General features: G+C 40.8%; 2 protein-coding genes across 2 annotated transcripts; one reads left to right on the top strand and one right to left on the bottom strand.

The window, feature by feature from the left end:
• Nucleotides 1-644: 644 nt before the first annotated feature.
• Nucleotides 645-2870, bottom strand: LOC115676362 (probable receptor-like protein kinase At1g11050). The gene has a single exon (XM_030599253.2). It carries the CDS (start codon nucleotides 2776-2778, stop codon nucleotides 895-897), a length of 1884 nt encoding a protein of 627 aa, XP_030455113.2. The 5' UTR covers nucleotides 2779-2870; the 3' UTR covers nucleotides 645-894.
• A 6584-nt stretch (nucleotides 2871-9454) lies between these two features.
• On the top strand, nucleotides 9455-16978 carry LOC115676296 (auxilin-related protein 2). The gene is made up of 9 exons (XM_030599180.2): nucleotides 9455-10450; nucleotides 12166-12356; nucleotides 12455-12834; nucleotides 12912-13029; nucleotides 13139-13236; nucleotides 13568-13633; nucleotides 13808-13897; nucleotides 15475-15651; nucleotides 16580-16978. Exons 1-9 carry the CDS (start codon nucleotides 9783-9785, stop codon nucleotides 16616-16618), a joined length of 1827 nt encoding a protein of 608 aa, XP_030455040.2. The 5' UTR covers nucleotides 9455-9782; the 3' UTR covers nucleotides 16619-16978.
• The last annotated feature ends 2518 nt before the right edge of the window (nucleotides 16979-19496 follow it).

The raw sequence follows: 19496 nt of genomic DNA, 5'->3' as shown, positions 1-19496 counted from the left end.
AAATTTAAAATCTAGAAAGAAATAAAGAGCACTATAGAACTACTAAACAAAATATATATACAATTGCACCGAGGTTTTTGTTTTTGATTAGCAGGCATAATAATTTGATGTGCATCAATCCAGTTCAGCGGTGGAATAATGGAGAATATACTTCTATCACCATGAGATTACAGAACGAAATATTAAAGTCAAGGGTTGGCTTGTTAATCTGCACACAAGAATAAGAATTATGCTAAAACCAACTACTCCAGTAGAACAGAGTACAGAGACCTATAAGATATTTCACTTTTAAAATCGAATGAATAGGGCTAAAATTTCTTTGGCATTGTTTTTCGTTCGCTGGCATTGTGTCTGAAAAAAGGAAACCCTTTTTGGATCCCAATTTAAGTTAGATTGTTTTGGATTTTATCTTGGAATAACGTTCGTGGTGGAAACAGTGCGTGTAAATACGGTTTAGCTTAGAACTGATGTTGTACTAATGGTATCAACATGTTTGGAACCTGAAAACTACGTCATAGGCCAGAGCTTTACCTTACCTTGTTTTCCCCTTGGTGAAAGCAATGATCGGTATTCTTCCTTAGCCAAAGCAATAACTAATTGCATAGCTTTTGCTGACATGAATAGTATTAGCAACTCACGCAATATCAACCGAGATCCGATGAATTATAGTCTCAAATCAGTATAGAACAACTTGAAATAAGTTTGATGCATAAAACTTACAAACATTAACACTAGAGTTTGCTATGGGACTAGAAAATTGCTCTAAACTCTCAGGAGCCATGATATGATTGGAGGTCATCAAGGAAGAATGCAACCGAAATGAATTGGAATGGCAGTGTCATTCACTAGAATTGCCTCGGATTGCAATTCTAAGGATAAGAATCATCTTCTGGATTACCGCCTGATTCCAACATTCAATAGTCCATGGCTCTTGCTCGAACTTGTTCCAGCCCGTGCAGATGAAGTAACACTCGAAAAAGATCGGAACGATTCATGACTCAGTGGCAATGGTCTATCTGGCAATCTAGGTATGTCAATGTCACCTTCCAACATCTTCAGAGCCTCAGCAATTGTGGGTCTGAAAGCGACCATCACATGAGCGCTTAGAATCCCAACGTGGACAAACCTTTCCATGACCCCTCTTGGCCCTTCTTCCCGTATTGACTCGTCGAAAGTTTTATCCACGTTTCCTGACATCACTTGCATCCATACCCAGTCCGTGATCAACAAAGGTCCCGCATTCAACTCCGACGTGTCAAGCACTTTCCTCCCGCTCATAATCTCGAGAATCACAACTCCGAAGCTGTAAACGTCGCTCTTTTCAGTCAACTGCCCATAAAGAGCATACTCCGGTGCAAGATATCCGTATGTCCCGGCGACCCGGGTCGTAAGATGAGATTGCCCTTCTCTGCTTTGCTTGGCTAACCCGAAATCTGCCACTCTGGCATTCATGTCCGAATCAAGAAGTATATTGGTGGCCTTTATGTCTCTGTGATAGATAGAGGGCTTGATTCCATAGTGCAAGTAAGCAAGCCCTTTTGCCACATCTAAGATGATATTCTTTCTCTGTGGCCAAGTTAGTGCATTCCTTTTCGAGCCCGATGACCCAAAGTTGGACAAGTTATCACTCAGGCTTCCATTTGACATGTAGTCATAAACCAAATACCTCCTTTTGCCACGGAAGTCATCGCTCGTAACACAGCAGCCTCTGAGAGAGAGAAGATTCCGATGCCTGATCTTGCTTATGATCTCGACCTCATTGGAGAAATCTTCGTCGCCCTCGGTGTCGATATCAAGAATCTGTTTCACCGCAACCAAAGTTCCGTCCGAGAGAGTCCCTTTATACACCAAGCCAGAAGCGCCTTGGCCGATGAAGTTTCCCAGCGAAAACCCGCTCGTGGCTCGCTCCAGCTCCGAGAACCGAAACCATTTTGCTGCGCTGTTTGGCAACACGCTGCTCCTGAAGCCGTTGATAAATTCTTCATGCGGGGCATTTCGCTTCTTTTCTCGCTCCCGGTTTCTATGGAGGACGATGATTCCAAATGCAAGAAGAACACCCATGAGTGCACCCAAGAATATCGCAACCAACTTCAATATGTTCTTTTTGCTCAAATGATCAGGATCTTTAGTTGCTGAGCTGGTTATGGGCAAACCGAGGATGCAATTAGCCGTGTTCACATCTCTTGGCCCGAGCTCATTCACGATCCCCGCCGCATACAAAATCGCGAAGTAGAAGCAGTCCGTGGAGTTAGGATCTAAACTCGTCAGCCGCGAAGACACCTGCAGTCCGGCTTGTAAGCATTGACTACACGGCGTTCCGGTCAAGTCCCCCTTGCAAGAAGTATCGAGCGGACTGATCGGGCCGACCTTAGCAGTCCAGTCTTGGATGGACGTGATCCCGGCGCAGCTCGAAGCGTTGACCACGAACCGGGCCGAGTTGTTGAAGCAGAGCGGGACCCAGGATGCCTGGACCGACCGAGCGGCGAGCCTCGTCCCTAACTCGGACAGGCAAGAAGAGGAAGCGGTCAGATTGGGGAGTCGAAACATGGAGGTCTCCTTGAGGTACTGAGACAGCCCCACGCCGATGAGGCTGAGGAGGGTTTGGCAGCAGTCCCCCGATCCGGACTGGCAGAGGGACGCGTTCCACGGGACGGTCTCGACATAGCCGAGGTCGAAGGGGCACAGCGACGGCGACGAGGACGACGTAACCGGGCCAAGGGCATCGTGGATGGCGAGGAGGAGCAGGACGAATGAACAGAAGGAGATGGTTCTGTCCATGGCCGCTCAGCACAGTGATGGCGTGAGAAAATGAAAGGTGTTCCGAATTTAGAGATTTGATCTTAGAACCGATAGCAGCAAGAAGTGTCAAAGGCGGCTGCCGGTGGTCAACATGCACGTTTTGCATCCGTGGAGGTTTACTATAAATCTAAAAGCCAGTCAAAGCCGACGTGTGACGAGTTAAATCTAGGAAAAAAGGATGTCGTCTGTGCTGATCCAAAGTGACCGCCCAATCAGAGGCCATTTCTATGTGGCTTCCGTGCCTCGTGTGTCTAATTTTGACTATGGTCGCGGTCAACGGTTGACCAAGTGATTCAAAAAGCGGCGGCCTAACCCTACTTTTTCATTGGAAGAAAAAATGAAAGCCCTCCTTTTGGATTAGAAAGCACAGTACATGTTGAACCTCGAGATGCAGGAACCAATTCGAAGGTTGGTTTGACTTTAAAAGACAGTGGGTAGGAGAAATTGATTCGTAATTCGGACACGAGGGGCGACCTAAATCGCAAAGTTGGTTCTTCGAGGAAAGTACCAAAAAACTCTTAAAGATATTGTATTAATATCAATTCAGCTCTAAATTTTTTAATTGGACTAATTTAACTTTAAATCTTTCATATTTTGTCAATTGAGTTATCGCTCGCGAAAAATCGCTAACTTCGGACCATCTAGGGACATCGATCGAGACATTTTTAAATAATTTCTTAGATTTTTATGATTTTTTATTCTTTTCTTTTTTATTATTATATTATTTTTAATTTTTTTCTTTCATTTTGGCGGCGAGGTCGCGCCCTCTCACCAAATTTAAGCTAGGGCCATGACCTCACCCGTCAACGTTAAAATTGTTCACATTAATACTAGCCGTGTCAGGTAGGATGGTTGGCGTCCACATCAATGATTTCCGGCCAAATGGACTCAATTCACAAAATATGAAAAATGTTTATGATTGAAATTGTTCAATTGAAAGGTTTAAGACTGAATTAGTATCAATGCGATAAGTTTAGAACTTTCTTGATACTTTTCCTTTGATTCTTCACATCCGTGCACACTTGGCCTCTCAATTTACATTGAACTATGTTTTTGCATTTTTTTTGGTAAAAAAAAAGATCTCTATTCATCATAATAATACTTTCATTTTATCTCAAGAACGGATTTGCCACCGTAAACGTTCGGTGGTCGATAACCAGATTAAGTGATAAACATACGCTGAGATCCCCCACTTCCATTTGCAACGGTTTGCGGTGCGTTTCTAAGTTCAACGTTCTCATCACCGTCGCAGTGCAGAGAAACCAACATCAATATGTTGAAAGAACACATATCTAATACCTATAAGGAACTCCTAGATCTGGACCTAAATCTAAATCGAGAGAGTAAAATCCCATATCTAGACCTAAATCTAAATCAAGAGAAAAATCGGCATAATCTCAAAGAGGTTGTGGAGCCACGTCATGGACATTTTCCTTGATGGCTATCGACTAGACGAATGGCACGAGCTTGGACTCCACTTTCACCCAAGATGATCGCGAGCAATTTATTCATACATACAATCTCCCAAAACATATCGGGAGAAAGAAAAGGTAGAAGGCAAAGCAAAAAAAGAAAATTAAAGGCTAAGTAGGCTCTCAACTGCAAAACAAAGGAAATACTAGAATGCAAAAAAAAAAAAAGCACGAGGCATAATCTGCAACTAAAAGCACACTCTCTCAACATGGCGGAAACGAGAACATAAACCCTGACAATATAATCATGAGGTAATAGGGAGAGACAAATCACCAAACCACCAAGCACTATATTACACCTCAATATATATACAATATCCATTACAATTCATCAAGACCAGCAACCAACCACTTCAATACAACCCACTAATTTCACAATAAACACATTATACAAGCAAACTAGCTTCTAAAATTCACACCACCAACATCAAAAAGGAACCGATCGTAGTGCTGGGTATATACTAATTCCAAAAGGGATATGTTCAAAGAGGTTATCCTACCCCTAACTAACCCTACATGACCTTTAGACGTGTGTCCACTCCTAGATCTAGACCTAAATCTAAATCGGGAGAATAAAATCCTCAAATCTAGACCTAAATCTAAATCGGAGAGAAAAGCAGCATAATCTCATAGAAATTGCGGAGCCACGTCATGGATATCTTCCTTGATGGCTATCGATTAGACAAATGGCCGAACCGGACTTCACTTTCACCCAAGATCAGCCGCAGAAATTTATTTATACACACGTCTCCCAAAACATATCGAAAGAGAAAAGAAAAGACAGTCAAAGCAAAGAAAAAAGAAAATCAAGAAGGCTAAGTAGGCTCTCAACTCGAAACCGAACTGAGAGCCTATGGGAAAGCTTAAAAAAGGGAAGAGTTTTTGAGAGATGTAGGGGCTTGTTTTTGCAGTTTGCACCATATATATTGTGTATATAATTGTATTGATGTGAATTCAATAGTCGTACCATAAGTTTTAGAAACCATTTCAATAGTAGTACCATAAGCTATAGAAACCAATGGACTCTCCATTTCACAATTGTTTTTTTCCCCGTGTGACAGTCTCTCTTTTTTTTTTTTGTCATTCACCAACCTCCTTTAGTGCTAGTGACATTGTTTTTGACCAAAAAAAAGGTTCAATGAATATTATGAAAGACTATGCTTTTCCTTCGTCGCATGATGGGAGGAATTTCCTCCGACCATGCGTTTAAGTAGGGATTCCAAATAAGACATCGCCCACTTTTAATTTTAGTGAAGTGTACATGAAAGCGATGTCTATAACTTGTAACTCATTGATAAGAGGCATGGAATTTTCTCTCATCAGGGGTGGAGACAACTATAGCGCTAGTATGATTTATGGGTGATGGATTATTTTCAAATTGCCATTATATGGCTTCTTTTTTTATCAGAAAGATAATATTCATTAGTTAAGAAATTGTTTGGCCGTATAGGTGCAACTTCAAAACATAAAAAGTCCAAAGGGCTTGAGGGGGATATAAAATCCAATTAGAAGGAAGGCTTTTTCTGCGATGGCCTTTGACAATCCAGTCCGCCACCTTATTTACTTCTCTGTTGCAATTAATCAGTCTTAAATCTGAAAGGAGACTCGACTGAGTCTAGGCTTGATAAGTAGACTTAACTCTCACAAGAGCTTAAATGCACTAGTTAGACACCTTATCAAATCACATTGATCTAAGCGTAGTTCCAAAATAGTTTTTGATCTTGATCGAAAGTATTCTATGGCTTCTAGCAAAGCGAGCACTACGGTTTGCACAGTAGAAATGCCTTGATTGCGTGTGCGAAACCATCGATGAGAAGACCCAAGCTATCGTGACACATGCGTGCTATGGCACCTTCATTTTCCCCATCAAGGCAAGAACAGTCAACATTTATCCTCAAAATCCCTCGTTTGGTGGCACCCAGGTATGATCTTTGTTTGATTGAAGCTCTGGTCTTCGTTTAGGCCTTATTTATTTCGACCTTCTTAGAAGTTATTATGACTTTTCCACCAAAAAAGAAAATTTTATTTAAGTTTCAGGTAATGTCCACCATAATTATTTAAACTATAAACATAATATGGCTTATTTATTTGTACCTTCATTAGTCTGAGCAGTTCTTTTTTTCCTCTAAGACAACTTTTGAAAGCCACGCAACGGCCATAGATTCTTGGAACTCCATACAAAATGGCCTTATTTTAGTTGGTATTTGATGTGACAATTCAACTATACCGTAAAGCATACACATTTACCTATACGATTATTGAATTGTACAAAACATAGTGGGTAAGTTCAAAATAACGAAAAGAAAGAACATAATAAGAGAGAGAAAGAGAGGAGGGAAAGGGTGGCTTCCGTGCTTAATGTGTTTAATTTTGAATATAGTTGTGATCAATAGTTGACCAAATAATTCAAAAAGGAGCGGCCCAACCTACCTTTTCGTTAGAGAAAGTGATAATGACATAAATGATATATAAATTTTAGCTTAATATGCAATGTGGTCTCTGAACTTTATAGTAATGTGTAATGCGATCCTTGAACTTTTAATTTGTTCAATGTGGTCCTTAAATTTTTTTATACATGTTCAATTTAGTTCATGAATTATATGAAAATAATCAATGTTGCTATTTCATAAATTCAAGTTCAAGGATAATATTGAATATTTTTATATAATATAGGGACTAAATGGGATATGCACCAAAAGTCTAGGGACAATTTAAAAGTTTAAGGATGACATTGCACGTTGTGCTAAAGTTCAAATTAAGATCATATTGAACAAATTAAAATTTCAGGGATCATATTGCATATTGAACCAAAATTCATGGACCATTTATATTATGAGAAAAAAACCCTTCTTTTGGATTAGAAATAAAAGTACATGTTGAACCCCGAGATGCACGAGCTAATTCGAAGATTGGTTCAACCTTGAAAGATGGTGGGGAGGAGAAATTGATTCGTAATTCGGACTGGAGGGGCGACCTAAACCCGCAAAGTTGGTTCTTCACATCCGTGCAATTTTGCATGGGCCTAACTGTACATTTGGCCTCTTGTTTTACATTGGACTATGCTTTTGCAGTTTGCACCATATGCGTTGTTTGTATTGATGTGAATTCAATAGTAATACCATAAGTTATAGAAACCATTGGACTCTCTCTTTCACAATTGTTTTTTTCCCTCGCTTGACGCTCTCTCTCTCTGTCATCATTTACCAACCTCTTTTAGTGCTATCAACATTGTTTTTGGCCAAAAAAAAAAGTTTGATTAATAATATAAATAACTATGCTTTGCTTCATCACATTGTGGGAGGAATTTCCTCCGACCATGCGTTTAAGTAGGGATTCCATATATGACGTCCCCTGCTTTTAATTTTAGTTAAGTGTGTGTATGCATGCGATGTCTATAACTGTAACTCATTGATGAGAGGTATGTAATTTTTTCGTATCAAGGATGGAGATAAATATAGCCCTAGCATGATGTATGGGTGGTAGATTATTTTCAAATGGGCATAATATGGCTTCTTTAGTTTTTGTCAGAAAGATAATATCCATTCGTTAAGAAATTGTTTGACCGTACATAAGTGCAATTTCAGAACATAAAAGCCCAAAGGGCTTGAGGGGAATATAAAATCTAATTGGAAAGAAGGCTTGTTTTTGCGATGGGCTTTGATAACCCTGTCCGCCACCTTATTTGCTTATTCGTTGTAATGGATCACTTTTAAATTTAAAAAGAGACTCAACTTGGCCTAGGCTTGATAAGTAGAGTTACCCCCCACAAGAGCAGATCTGCGCTAGCTAGACACCTTCTGATCTAAGCGTAGTTCCAAAGTTGATTCTGGTCTTGATCGAAAGTATTCTACGGTTTCTAGCAAAGCGAGCACTTTGATTTGCATAACAAAGGATGCCCCGACCGTGCGTGCGAAACCATCGACAAGAAGACCCGAGCAATCGCAACACGTGCACGCTATGGCTCCATCATTTTCCCAATCAAGGTAAGAACCGTCAACTGTTATCCTCAATATCCCTTGTTGGGTGGCACCTAGGTATGATCTTTGTTCGATTGAAGCTCTCGTCTTCGTTTAGGCTTTTTTTATTTCGACCGTCTTATAAGTAATTATGACTTTTTCCACCCAAAAAAAAATCCTATTTAAGTTTCAAGTAATGTCCACCATAATTATTTAAATTATGAATTTAATATGGCTTATTTATTTTGACCCTGTTAGAAGTAGTTATGACTTTTTCCACCAAAAAAGAAAATCTTATTTAAGTTACGGGTAATGTCCACCATAATAATTTAAACTATAAACATGTTATGGATTATTTATTTCGACCTTTATTAGTCTGAGCAGTTCTTTTCTTCCCTCCTAAGGCAACTTTTGAAAGCCACCCAATAGCCATAGATTCTGGGAACTCCATACAAAATGGCATTTGATGTGACAATCCAACTATACGATAACGCACGCACGTTCACCAATACGACCATTGAATTGTACGACCGCATTGGGTAAGTCCAAATTAACGAAACGAAAAAAAAATAAGAACAAGACAAAGAAAGAGACAGAAAGAGGAGGCGGCATTGTTAAAGTAATTAAATATTAAACCACGCCTTCATTTAACAGTTTAAGCTTTTAGAATAGTTGACAGTGATCCTAGCAAAATCTCACATGGTATCAGAGCTGGTGATCCTGAGTTCAAATCTTTCTAAGCTCCATTTGTCTTTCTAATTAAATATATCCACACTTAGTACTAGGCAAAAAAAGACCAGATTTACCGTGAGGGGGAGTGGTAGAGTAATTATATTTTAAGCCACGCCTTCATCTAATAACTTAAGCTTTTAGAACAGTTGGCTTCCCGCATAGTCATTTCATGAAACCCCTGCTCGCCGTTTCTCGAATGCTACGGGCGAAGGACCGGAAAAAAAAGACAGAAGAAGAAAATCAAAGCTGGAAAGATTCAAAACGGAAGAAGAATCGCCCCCTCCCCCACCAAATTGCCTGAATTATGAATGAGGCCGCACCGAACGAATCCTTTCCCTGGATCAAGCTAAGCAAAACCAAGATCCCCTAAAGAAAAAAAGTCCCTCTCTTCCAAAACGAGGCCCATCCCGAGCTGAGCTGGGCACCTTCCTTGTCGGTACTCCGTAGGCTCCACGTCGGATCCGCCCATTCCTCCCCCTCCCTTCGTTCCCCCCTCCCACACGTCAAACAAGGAAAGAAGAAGAAGAAGAAGAAGTCCCCCTCACCGACCGCGATCGAGCTCGCTCGATTTTGGGAAACTTCCGCGAATTCATCTTCACCACCGCCCCTCCCGTTCCCGGTCAAATCGCCTCCCGCATCGATCTCCCCACCCCCCCCCCCATCATCGCGTTCCGGCTCCCCATTTTCGCGGTTCTTGATTTTCCGATCGCCGGCTCCGACGATTTTTAGCCTCTTGATTCTGTTTAAAAAAACTGCTCTGGTTTTCCTCCGCGTAATCCGTCTCGGTATTTTCCCCCCGCGCGTGCGAGGAGGAGGAGGAGAAATGGACGAGTTCGGTGTCCTGACGGAGCGGTACGGCCTGAAGAGCCAGAGGAAGTCGGCCCCGATGGCCGCGTCGAGGCGCCCCGACGGGATCGGCGGCGGCGGCGCCCCCCGGGGCCGCAGCTCCGGTCACGGTCCCGCTCCCGCCTCCGCGTCCTCCTGGAACTCGGGCGCCGGTGGCGACGGCGCCTTCGCCGGTGGCTACGGCGAGTTCCTTCGGTCGAACGGCGGCGGCGGCAGCGAGGCTCAGGGTTTCGGCAATTTGGACGACTTCGGCGATCTGTTTGGCGGATCCAGTAAGCCCTCGAAGTCGCCGGCCGGTGGTAGCGGCTTCGATTACGACTCGCTTTTCAATTCCGGCGCGGGGCCTTCGTCGAGCTACGATAATGACGATATATTCGGCGGGATGCCTGGCGTGAAGAGTTCGGCTTCGGTCGGTGACGGCGATGACATTTTCGGTTCGTTCGCTTCTCCTCCGAGGCAGAACTCTCCGGTTGACGATTTGTTAGGTGGGTATCAAAATGATGGCCATGACGATATCTTTGGCGGCATCGGCACGACGAAGTCCGGGAAGACTGGTAGTAAGGCATCCGAGGCTGGGCACGGTGGTGCTGCGGAATCCGATGATCTGATACCTGGGTTTGGGGGAAGTAGTCCACCAGCTGACGGGTGCGTATGTGCATTTTGCAAATTTCACTCAGAACATCTGCTCTCTTTACGTGCCGAATGACCATTATCTTGTTCTGTGGTGCTTCGATGTTACCGGATTCGGAAATTCGCCAAATACACCAAATGCGACTTATTCTGCATAACATTGAAAAGTCTCTATTAGGACCTTCTTATATCAGTAGTCTTCATGGAACACCATAGAAGATTAGTGTGTCTGCGAGTGTGTAAAGGGATTCAGTAACATTTGCGGACAGTTGGTTTGGCATCTCTAAGGATGACATAGTACTTCTTGTTCATGATACACATTCAGGACTTTTTAAGTTGTTTGTTACTTCTTTTAAGACCTGTTTTTTTTAAGTTAATTGTGATTCCTCGCTTTGTCTTGAGTTCAAGAATGCCTGCTTATTGAGAAGTTGACCAAACATATTTTCTCACTTTCTCCCAGTATGATTGAGCATCTCTTTCTGTGTAGATTATGTTCTTCTTTTAGTTAGGCTTATTTTACCCTCTAAGTTGGAGCTCATTTCCCGAAATCGCCTGGCTAGCTCTATAATTGTGTACAAGTACTGCCAGAGCTGTAGGGGATTTCACAGGTTAATTATCACTGTAGAGCTGGAGAATGTATTTTCTCTTCATTTGTGCTGATATTATCCTACAAAGAAAATTAGAAAGAAAATTAGGCATCCCAATGTATGCTAAAACTAACTCTCAATGCAGACACGGATTCTGCAATTTCATTTTTCACCCGATGGTACATGTGCATGAATCACTTTATGTGCGTAATATCTGTTTTAAACGTCAAGTTGCCCAGAAGAGTAATTCTTGGCTGTAAGAAAGTGTAAAGATGACGAATTCATCCGCATGATATGGCTTTTGCTATTGCTTTTTAGATCTTAATCTTGTTAGTGGCTTTTATTTTCTACTCTGTTATTCGGTATTGTTGGGAGTGCCGTACCTTATGCATTGTCTCATATGATTAAGCAGATATGTGCTTTTGATGGATATACTTTCCCTGTTAATATACATTTCGGAGCATTGACTTGCAATTGAGATCGCCCAATTTTTTTTTTAGAATAAAAGTGGACTTTTCAATTTATTCCCGTTTGCATGTAATGTCCATGCATGTCCAGATAACGTTGATGATAATATCTAGGATCCTAACGACACCATGGTGTCGTTGCCTTTCTTTTTCAATATTTAAAGGATCCCCTTTTCTTAGGTTTTCATGCCCATCGGTGATCCATTTAGCCTGTAATTCCACACAACTAAATTTAGAAGGCTATGAGTATGTTCTACCCACTATTATATGCTTTCCTCCTCTATTCAGTTATTAAAAGCATAGTGGCTTATTTATCTTCTACTATAGGTTGTGTCTCTTCTGAGAGCACTTAATCTTGGAAGCAGCTCCATCTGTCATTTCTGCTATTTTAAGATTTTGAGTATTGTCTCAACAGTAGTTATAGATTGTCTTAGAAACAAGGGATATCTTGTATGGTATAAGCTACATTCTCATTGGTTGACCATAGGATTTATTGCACCCTGTCAGATAGATAATACGTCCAAATCTCCTTCATCGGATTTTTAATCCTGTTCTATTGCCACACGCTTCTCCTTCCTTAGAAACTTCTGAAAATTCATTAATTCTTCTATGGTAATTTCTAACTGCGAAAATTTAAGTAGTTTTGCAATGCAATAACAATTTTCGATTTCGGCAGTCAGAGAAGGCAGCCCCGAAAAACCAATGTTTATTCAGCTGAGTCAGGCTCTAATTTGTCAGAAGACCCTTTTGTTGTATTAGAATCGACTTCCAAGCCAGTGCGTGCTTCCTCGGAAATGTTTTTTAATCCATTAGAAGAAAGCAGTCAGTTTGGTAATTTCCAAAGGGCGAACGAAGTTGGAGATAAAGGTGAGTGATTTCTCTTTATTCGTACAAAAGCTTTTCAATTGTTCTTTTTGACAGATCATTAGGATGAACTTATAGCTCAAGCATTTACTGTGATATAGGGAAGAGCCCTAGTGTGTCATCGCTAGATGAACTTGAGGACTTTGCTATGGGCCAGGCGCGGGGAAATACTGATACACAGTCAGATTTCCTTTCTGTTGGAAAGAGATCTGGGGCCGAGAAAAAGGCTAGAGGCCCTGGTGTGTCTTCAATAGATGAGCTTGAGGACTTTGCTATGGGTAGGGTGCGAAGAAATGCTGATATCCAGTCAGATTTTCTTTCTGGTGGAAATAATTCTGGGCCTGAGAAAAAAGCTGGTGGATATAAAGAGGGTTCAAGGGATCCATTTGAAAATAAGCCCAAGGCTGCGGATGATCTAGAATCCTTCCTTGGCATGGGTTTGCGGTCAAGCAGTGTACCTAAATCCAGGCCAACAAGTTCGGTAAGAACCAGAAGTTCTATCTTTATCCTTAACGCAGTTAAATTGTTGTTTTAGTCTCCAATACTTCTCATGTGCAGACAAAAAGCAAAGACGTTCCCAATACACCACCAAAGCCGACTTTTGAGGTCCAGTCCAGCATAAAGAAGGCCTCCTCAGCAACGAATTTCATGGATGACTTTTCTTTAATGTTTGGAGGTGTTTAATGCTACAGTTCGCTTCCTTCAAAGTAGTGGGAGATTTCTTTGTGAATCTCCCTTTGCTGCCTATCTTTCAAAACCTAAAGTTTTTATTGTTCTTCCAACAGCTGCATCATTTTCTGGAGAATTTGAGGAAATTGAAGGCGAAAGCGAAGAAAGAAGAAGGGCAAGACTAGGTCGTCATGAGAGAACCCAGGAACGAGTGGTCAGTATTTCTCTTTATCATTGTGGCAATTTCGTCTGGTTAAGCTTAGGATAGTGACTACTGAGAAATATACTGCTGTTGTTGTACCCTTGAATAAGGAAATCCTGGTTATAAGGTTAAGCTAGAAATGATAGAAAAGTACTGACGAATGAAAGATGAACAAACAATTTACGTTCCCTTTTGTTTTAAACTGTGTTGCTTCTGGATTATGGGTGTGCCTTGGGATTTCTGGACTTATGATATGTTTAAATCATGATGAGATTATAGAATTCCGTTGTAGCTGAAAGAATGGTACTAAGGTTTTGTACTTTGTTTTTTTGAATAAACTCAGGCAAAAGCAGTTGCTGAGATGAACCAACGGGACTCTCAAACTCAGCACGAACAAGAAGAGAGGCGTGTGAGTACTTGTACTTACATCAGAATTGATGCTTACTTTTTCCATTTGTTCTTTGTTCAATTGTTCTCTCCATTTTCTAGTCTTTCAATAGTCTTTTCCTGCTTCTCCTGCGAAACAAGTATTTCAGCACATCTTTTGACTTTGATTTAATTCAGCTATTATGTACTTGCACAGAAAATTGCTGAGAATCTTGATATTGAGATAAAGCGCTGGGCTGCAGGGAAAGAAGGCAATATGCGTGCACTATTATCATCATTACAGCAAGTGGGTCTTCTTGTAGAAATTCATGCTTTTGCTTCTTCCTTTTGTTTCTCCTTTTTGCAATTGACTTGTCTTTGGGGGAAGCAACTTTTATTTTGTTTGAAATACGTCATTTCAGCTAGGTTATTGCATTACAGAAATGCTAATCACATTTAATAGCATGAATCTTCAAGTTGTGTGGGGAAATAAGAAGTAATTCTGCATTATCTCTTTAATGTGTAAATGGTGCATTTCAAGTTATGTTGAATACTGAAGTATGGGTACCTCTCTGTTGAAGTTCTGTCAGGACTTTGGATTACTGGTATGATTTTCAGAGTGCAACTTCGTTTCACACTTCCATCTTTTAACAAGGCTTGATAATTTACTTGGAACTTATTTTGTATTATGCTGCCCATCCGTGACTGATTGAGAAAAATCTCATTAGCAGCAAGAGATTGGCAAGGGTTGAGAGGAAACCAGGGGGAGTTGAAGTTTCTTAAGACTAAATGTGAATTGACTTTTTATTTGAATGGGAAGAGATTACTCATTTACTGATAAAACATTTCATTTAGGTAAGAGAATAGCTTTTTATAACTACACATTCTTGACAGCTGGAGTTTCCTCAGGCGTGCTTAAACAGATTTCGTAATCCACAACTGCCAACTTACAGGGAAAGATGCATTAAACTTCCAGGAGTCTAATTCATGTTAGTGTATCCAAGACATTTGGGACTTTAGAAAAAAATCCTGATTATGTTTGCTCGAATAATTGGTTTAAAGACTCTTGGTCACCTTGAATCAAAGTCAGCTTGGATTCCATTGCCGCAATAGAGGGAAATCGTGGAATTTTTGTTGCGTAATTCCTTTGTAGTTTCCGTGACGATGTGCATGTAATTCTTATCAATTTTAATGCAAGCATAGGAGGTATATTCATTTTGAGATACATACAAACTTTCTACTCCTTTATGCTGCTTTGCTGAGTCTCCATTATTTTTTTTTTCATTTTACGGATTAACTGGAAGTGCTGCACAAAGATTTCACGTTTAGTGATTTACCAATGATTCAAGACTTGTTTAGTAATCAACACAAATTTAGGTAATCATCCTCTAGAAAGTCCGAAACTATAAGCAGGAAAGTTAACTGATATGCAGTTTTATGCCTGTAGTTCTGCAACTTCTTGAAATTAAACATGTGATCTGCATATGAATAAACTAAGGTGCTTAGTGGTATGGGTTGTATGCTCACGCTCAAGTCTAGGTTGGTGTTGCAGATTTGGTCACTGCTGACTGCAGTACAAGGACAATTTTTAACATTGAAATTTCTGGCCTTGATATATTTATGAATCGGTGGAAATGAGACAGGGCTGAATTTTTCTCACACTTGGGTCATGCATCTGAAAGGAGATTAACTCTGCAGGACATTTGGATTGAATTTGGAAGTACTGGTTATGAGATGAATATTGGTTTCTTTTGTTTGGAAAATTTCTGTAATTCAATTTAGAATGATTTTAGTGTCGTTGTGTAGTCCTGTGGTTTCTTCTTTTGTACTTGAACCAGCTGTCTTGTGGCATATCTAATCTCTGTTCCCCATGGAGTGATGCAGGTGCTTTGGCCTGAATCTGGGTGGGAACCAGTTTCACTAACCGATTTGATAACTTCTACTTCAGTCAAGCAAGTATACAGAAAGGCTACATTACGTGTCCATCCCGACAAGGTTCAACAGAAAGGGGCCAGTCTTCATCAGAAATACACGGCTGAAAAGGTTTTTGATATACTTAAGGTACTCCACTGTTCTAAGTATATTGTCAATGTTGTTTAGGTTGAAGCTCATCTTCGTGACTCTTATGTCGATTGGTAGATGTACCCTGTACTTGCTGGATTTCAGGCGAGAAAAGGCCTGGAAAAGGATCCATGTGTCAATATCATGAATGGTATCTCATGATTCTTGCTTGAAAGCTCATATAATTTACTGAATTTAATATCCAATGCTAATATTCAAGTACAGAAATAACTCTAGACCTCAACTATGCTTGCCCCCAATGAAGAATGATTGCCCGGTGGACCTCGGTCAATTTGACTACATAAATTGGATTTTTAAATGACTTACATAGCTCAGTGCTGTTTCTGTCTAGACACCTGCCTCTCGAGCCTCTCTTGGTCTACCATCTGTCTTCTTCAGACTGTTTGCCATCGCCTACAGTTAGTAAGGCCTAATTTCTAGAAGTGTGCAATTACGGCATTGTAGCAGGAAACCCATGCCATGTAGGATTTCTAAATTTGATCTGTATCAGTTGTATTTTAACAAACTCGGTCAACCTTATTTTGCATGCAGCCAACCATGTCGACCAAGAAGTCTACATGATCATAAAGACTCATATACAGTAGCAAAGTGTTTGGTTCAAAGTTTAGATGCGGTTAAACCTGTAGTTTGACTGCAAAATTTTTAATCACAGACGAATCGAGGCTAGATTTTTGTTTTTGGCCAAAAATAGAAGCCCAATTTGAAATAATAAGCGTATTCTCCATTTTGATGAAAATCTGAACTTTCGATTAGAATTGATATACCAAGGGATAGGCCTATATCTCGAAGTACCCTTTTCTTCGAAAAGAGTGGGGGTGTCGGGATGTTCTACAATTACAAATTATTATGTTAGCTTGTTGACATGGCTTCTCCACCTTTTCAAAATCTGCAAATTATGTTTTTACAGGAAGCATGGAAAAAGTTTGAAGCCGAAGAACTCCGATAGTTTATTGAGGTTGAAATTGGAAATTGCACGTCAGCATTTTGTGGCATTCAAAATTGCGAGCTGAGCTGCACCTGCCATATCTATACTGTTGGAAGATCTTCATGCCGCAGGTTCTATATGGAAGGAGGTACAGTTGATGATGGGGTAAATTCGTTGTTTGTTGACATGGGTCTTGCGAGGTTCTGTCATACATTGCCTCTCAAACATACTTGACCTCATACCATTCTTGTGGATAATTAGCCTTCTACATTCGTTCCCTGTGATATATTTATTTTGGTGTATCAGCCATAGCTCTTTTGCTTATGGTATGTTACGTCAAAACAAGTGCTTACAGACTGGTGTTTTCTCTTGTCTTTGGCATGGGTGACTTCGCTGATTCGGTACCAACACCTTGTTTCTTGGCTTGACCTTCTTTTGGTTCATTTTATCAATGATTTGTACTATAAACGCTATTGCCTCAGCCATTTCGGCTGTGGCCACAGCTTATGAATAGAGGACGAAGATGTGATCTTGCTTTGCAGTTTTTGTTTCGATCTGATTTACGAATGAGAACACCTTTTGGAACGATAACCAGGCCTTGCATTGGACATCCAGATCAACAGAACAGTGACCAAACAGTTTTATATCATCTTAAATCTTCCATTTGCAGATGGAGGCTGGAATTAAGATGCTGAGGGGATGGTCATTCTATACTTTTGAGGGACCTACGTACCATTGTTTTGGCGAGGGGCACTGAACCCCTTGTCTGCGAGCGGACCGCTCATAGCGGTTTATTTATTTATTTTGGAATAAGTGCAACAAAAGTCTTAAATTTGTGCGACAGTGCAATTGTGTCCTAAACTTTTAAAAAGTACAATCAGTCTTAAAACATGCCAAATTGGTGGGATCAAGTCTTTTCGTAAACTTAGTTTGTTTGGCTAACGAAAATATTGACGTGATTTTTTTATCTTCTCCCTCTGATGTGGTGTTAAGATTAACTGAATCACGTGGTTTTGGTCCAAATCTTAATTTTTTACACGAAGTCTTAATTAAATTAGTTCTAAAAAAAAGTCCAAAAGTTTTCCCCAAAAAAAGATATTAAAAAGAAAAAACAAATAAACAGGCTAAAAATTAAAAACAAAACTATCTGCAGGAGGAGGGCCCGATCTTCGCCTGTGGGCTGCTGCCCCATCATCGGAAAGGGCCGGCGGGGCATTAGTGATGGCCTGAACGGTTGCCGGGGTCTTGGGAAGAGTTGGTGAGGGTTGCCAACCACATGTGAGGGCTTTGTGGCCCCCACTAGATTTGGAAGAGGGCCACGACCCTCTCCCAGATCCGAGCGAGATTCGTCGGCCCTCGCCAAGACCCCGGTTACCATTTCGGCAATGGGGGCGATGGCCCATAGGCCGAGGGTTTCACAAAAGAGTTGATGATTAAATGTCAGAATCGCTAGAAGACTTACCACCACTTTTTGGCTAAATCGTACATTAAACTATGATTTATTACCGTGATAAGATTATTGAGACATTTGAATTTGTTGGAAATTTGTTTGCTAGAGAAAGAATGGGCACATGAGCCACACAAGAGACGAGTTTCATTCACATGAATAGAGTTGTGCATTACAAAAATAGTGCACTGTCACTAACTCTAGGTTTGCTAATGAGCATAAAATATCTAATCAATATTGGCTGCAAGCAAGGTACGCGATTCAAACAATCGTATTTACACTCAATTTTTATGTTAATTTATAGTAAGGAATATTACAGAGTCTACGTGGTCCCCAAGAGCATCCTCAAGCAAAGAAGGAAGAAGACCAGGAGGTGGAGAGCGGAGAAAGCGAAAGCTAGTTTGGGACGTAACAGCATAGCTTCTGCGTGTCAATCAAGGTCCAAGACGAGTTTTTCTTCTGCATTTCAAGTCAAAGCTAGAATGGCCCAAAGTTGGGGTTCGACTGAAGAGCATGCACCAATGAAATGGGTGAAACCGCCCCGGCATCTACTGTCCTCTCTGATTAGTTCACCTCCACCTCCGGCTCCGCCTCCACCTCCAAGCCCACGGTTGCCTTTTTTGGACGCCCCCGTGCAAGATTCAGTAATTGTTCAGTGGCTTTTTGCTGGGAACTGGTGTTAAAAATCGCGCTTTCCAATTTGAATTTGAGTAATTTTTTCTTATTTTCTTTGTGAGAAAAGAGACTTCATTTCATTGAAATCGAGCCCAAATACAAGCTAGAGTAAGGGGCATCAAAACACAAGAACTCCCAAAGAGGAGAAGGGGGTTAGAAACCCAATATTGTGGAAAGGGCCTCATATCTGGAGGCTTTTACAACTCAGTCCGCTAGTCTATTTGATTCTCGAGGGCACTGGGCCACCTCAAGATTCTTAAAAAGGGTGAAGAGGCCTTTTACATTATGTTATAAGTGGCTCGATGTCCCAAGAGGAGAGAGAGGAATCTTGTAGATAGCTTAGGGCTATCTCATCAATGGGGGTATCCGAATCATTAGTTTATGGTTGTGATATGAAGATGTAAAAGAGAAATTTCATTTCATCGCGATTTGCAATCTTATTTATATATATGTGCGCGCGCGCGTGTGCAAAATTTCTAATGATGAGATTTTGTTTTAAAGTGAAATCATGTAATTGGTTCTAGTTTCCCAAATGTCAACAAATTAGAAATGCAAAATGGGAACAAGAGAGAGACTGGCTCGACTGTTGAGCAATTCCGCCAAGATCTCTTCATTAGTTGGAGAATAATCCTCTTGAATCGCTCTTCATCTAAAAAGAATCTGATTGGATTCCTCATTGAATATCAGGATGTCTTCGCCTGGTCAAATGAAAATATGCCCGAAGCCCTATCGTCCAAATAGATAGGATTCAGCATTCGTTTGGTAGCAGAGTATCCA

This window comes from Syzygium oleosum, unplaced genomic scaffold (genome assembly GCF_021117445.2).
Source record: "Syzygium oleosum isolate NSW1041296 unplaced genomic scaffold, Sole_v2.1 Sole_v2.05, whole genome shotgun sequence".
NCBI classification, from domain to species: Eukaryota; Viridiplantae; Streptophyta; class Magnoliopsida; order Myrtales; family Myrtaceae; genus Syzygium; species Syzygium oleosum.
The sequence above is the reverse complement of the archived record's forward strand: the minus strand, read 5'-3'. Positions and strand labels throughout refer to the sequence as shown.

What these genes read in the sequence shown, in the direction of transcription:
- LOC115676296 (XM_030599180.2), top strand. Translation starts at nt 9,783, where the DNA reads ATGGACGAGTTCGGTGTCCTGACGGAGCGGTACGGCCTGAAGAGCCAG. An exon ending in ACGAACAAGAAGAGAGGCGT is followed by an intron (nt 13,634 to 13,807) that starts GTGAGTACTTGT and finishes GTACTTGCACAG; the next exon opens with AAAATTGCTGAGAATCTTGA. An exon ending in AGGTTTTTGATATACTTAAG is followed by an intron (nt 15,652 to 16,579) that starts GTACTCCACTGT and finishes ATGTTTTTACAG; the next exon opens with GAAGCATGGAAAAAGTTTGA.
- LOC115676362 (XM_030599253.2), bottom strand. Translation starts at nt 2,778, where the DNA reads ATGGACAGAACCATCTCCTTCTGTTCATTCGTCCTGCTCCTCCTCGCC.